The sequence below is a fragment of the Buceros rhinoceros genome, unplaced genomic scaffold, assembly GCF_000710305.1.
Source record: "Buceros rhinoceros silvestris isolate BGI_N320 unplaced genomic scaffold, ASM71030v1 scaffold15235, whole genome shotgun sequence".
NCBI classification, from domain to species: Eukaryota; Metazoa; Chordata; class Aves; order Bucerotiformes; family Bucerotidae; genus Buceros; species Buceros rhinoceros.
In genome coordinates this window covers 469-2,650 of record NW_010414687.1, presented here as the reverse complement: position 1 = coordinate 2,650, position 2,182 = coordinate 469, and the positions used below count along the sequence as shown (strand labels likewise).

The 2,182-nt window shown below is 56.2% G+C and overlaps 1 protein-coding gene across 1 annotated transcript in view; it reads right to left on the bottom strand.

Annotated features, from left to right (window-relative positions):
* UBE2Z (ubiquitin-conjugating enzyme E2Z) overlaps nt 1–1,125 on the bottom strand; it is a 7,815-nt gene extending 6,690 nt beyond the window's left edge. Inside the window, exon 1 of the mRNA XM_010137172.1 lies at nt 1,057–1,125. Within this exon, the coding sequence (XP_010135474.1) occupies nt 1,057–1,122 (66 nt within the window). The 5' untranslated portion in view covers nt 1,123–1,125. The remainder of the gene's footprint in view (nt 1–1,056) is intronic.
* Between the last annotated feature and the right edge of the window lie 1,057 nt (nt 1,126–2,182).

The window sequence follows — 2,182 nt, the reverse complement described above, 5'->3', positions numbered from 1 at the left end:
GAGGCAGCGCGGCAGCCAAGGGCCGCGGGTGGGAGCGGAGACGCTCCCTTTGTGCCAGCCCCAAAAACCCAGGGGCCTGGAATCCAGCAGGTGCTTACGCGGGGGGATTCTGTGATCTGGGGGGAGCTGGAGGATGCCACGTTGGTCAGAGGGGTGGGAGAAGTGCGCAGCAGAGGGGAAAAAAAACAACAGAGCAACCTCCCCCCAACGCACACGTAAGTCTCAGAACAGGGCACAGCCAGAGTGGGTGACGCTGGCTGGAGAAAGTAAGTCTCAGAACAGGGCACAGCCGGAGTGGGTGACGCTGTCTTGAGAAAGTGCAGCCCCCACCCAGACCCCGCTGGAGCAGCCTCTGCCTCCCAGCTCCCACTGCACTCTCTCTGCCAAACTCCCAGTCCTGGAAAACCCTGAGAGCCAGGAGGGGAAGAACCGGGGCAGGGAGCCCTGGGGAGCAGCTCTGCGGGAGGCGATGAGGTGGGGGCGGCCGCGTGGGGCAGAATCACACGGGACCCTGAGCCCCGCCCCGCAGCGGGAAGGGCCCTGGGCGCAGGGGCACACCCCTCAGCTCCCCCCAGCCATTGCAGGTCTCGGTTTCCACAGGGAGGTTATAGATACTCCAGCACTGCGGGGGGCTAACAGACGGTTCTCTTTGCTGAGAAGCCCCCCCAGGGCCGACAGCTCTCCACGGAGCTCTCTCTTCCTTGAGCTGCTCTGCTGGCTGTTTCCAAGCACCAGGAGGATGAACTGAGCTGGATCAGCTCCCCACCGGCTCACAGGGCCACTAAAGCCAAGTTGGCTTTATCTGCGGGAGCTCCGCAGGTCCCTGTGATGGGATCTCTCTGCAGAGCCACTTTCCTTGCGAGCCTCCTCCCACCTCCAGCGCAGCCCCTCTCGATGTCTCCACAAAAACTGGAGCCTCGCTGTGCCCTTGCGAGACTCACCCTGACTCCTCTCAAAACACGAAGGGAACACTCTGCTGGGCAAACCCTTGGAGCAGCCATCAACAGCGACACCCAAAGACGTGGAAAGTTGAACCAGCTCCAGATCTTCCCTTACCTTGGTCATGTCGTGGGGATCAGGCACAACAAACATTCCCGGGGGCGGCTCCTTGTAAATGGACATGATATCCCTGGACAAAGGAAACGGGAATTAGTCAGGATCTCCCTTGGCGTTCATCAGCTCTTGAGGCACGGAACATTCTAGATGACAACTCTGTCCAGGGATGCAAAGGGACCAGCTTTTAAATGGGAACTTACAACTCGTAAAGAGCCGAGAGGTTTTTCCTTTGCCTCTGACCGTTTTTCGGCCGAGCTCTGTCACTCGTGCCCCAAAGCAGTTCAGGCATTTCAAGAGCGCAAGCAGCACTCGATGAACCAAGCACACCTCAACCACCTGCCACCCCGTATTTTACCACAGGTCAGCTCCAGTGCATAAAACTCCAACCCTCAACTGCCCCTAAAGCCGTTTTAGAAGTTCTCTTGGGTGAATTTTGTTGTTTCAAGGATGACTTTCCCACCCCACGTTTTGTTCTTCACACTCAGACTATTTACAGGTTTCTTTTTGTATACCCCGGCATTTGTTTTCCCCAAACATACCGTGACTCAACTGCCTCCGAGAACATTATTGCTCTGACAAATTTGGGTTTCAGCAGCTTTTAGAGCAGCAAGGATGCACTTACACACACGATGGGATCACAAGGGCCTTGTTTCCTTGGGAAAGTGGATTAAATGAACTGAAAACTAAATCACCTACGGCCCCAGCGCAGTTTACAGCTAAACCAAACGGCTCCCGTTACCTTCATCACCAAAAACCCTCCCTCCCACAACGGGAGCTGTGCTGAGCTCCAAGACAAGCTCCCACTCGATCTTCCCATTTGGGAAACAACCGGAGTTCGGAGCGGTTTCAGGACCAGAGCAAGTGTGAGAGCCCCAGGAGCGCCTCACCCTCCTGCCTACCGCTATGAAGTCAGTGCTTTTGGCGTTTGCGTTGGAAAGTGCCCAAATATCTGGTGCCATCTTTGGAAGACATTATACAAGCTGCGGAACAAGGATGAGGCAGAGCCTGGCAGGCAGCAATACTTGCTCCGGAGGAAGAGGAAGAACTTGTTGAAACGGCGCCAGCACGCCTAACAATACCAGACCACAGCGCTCGTTGTGTCAAAGGCATCGACTCGCCAGGTTCA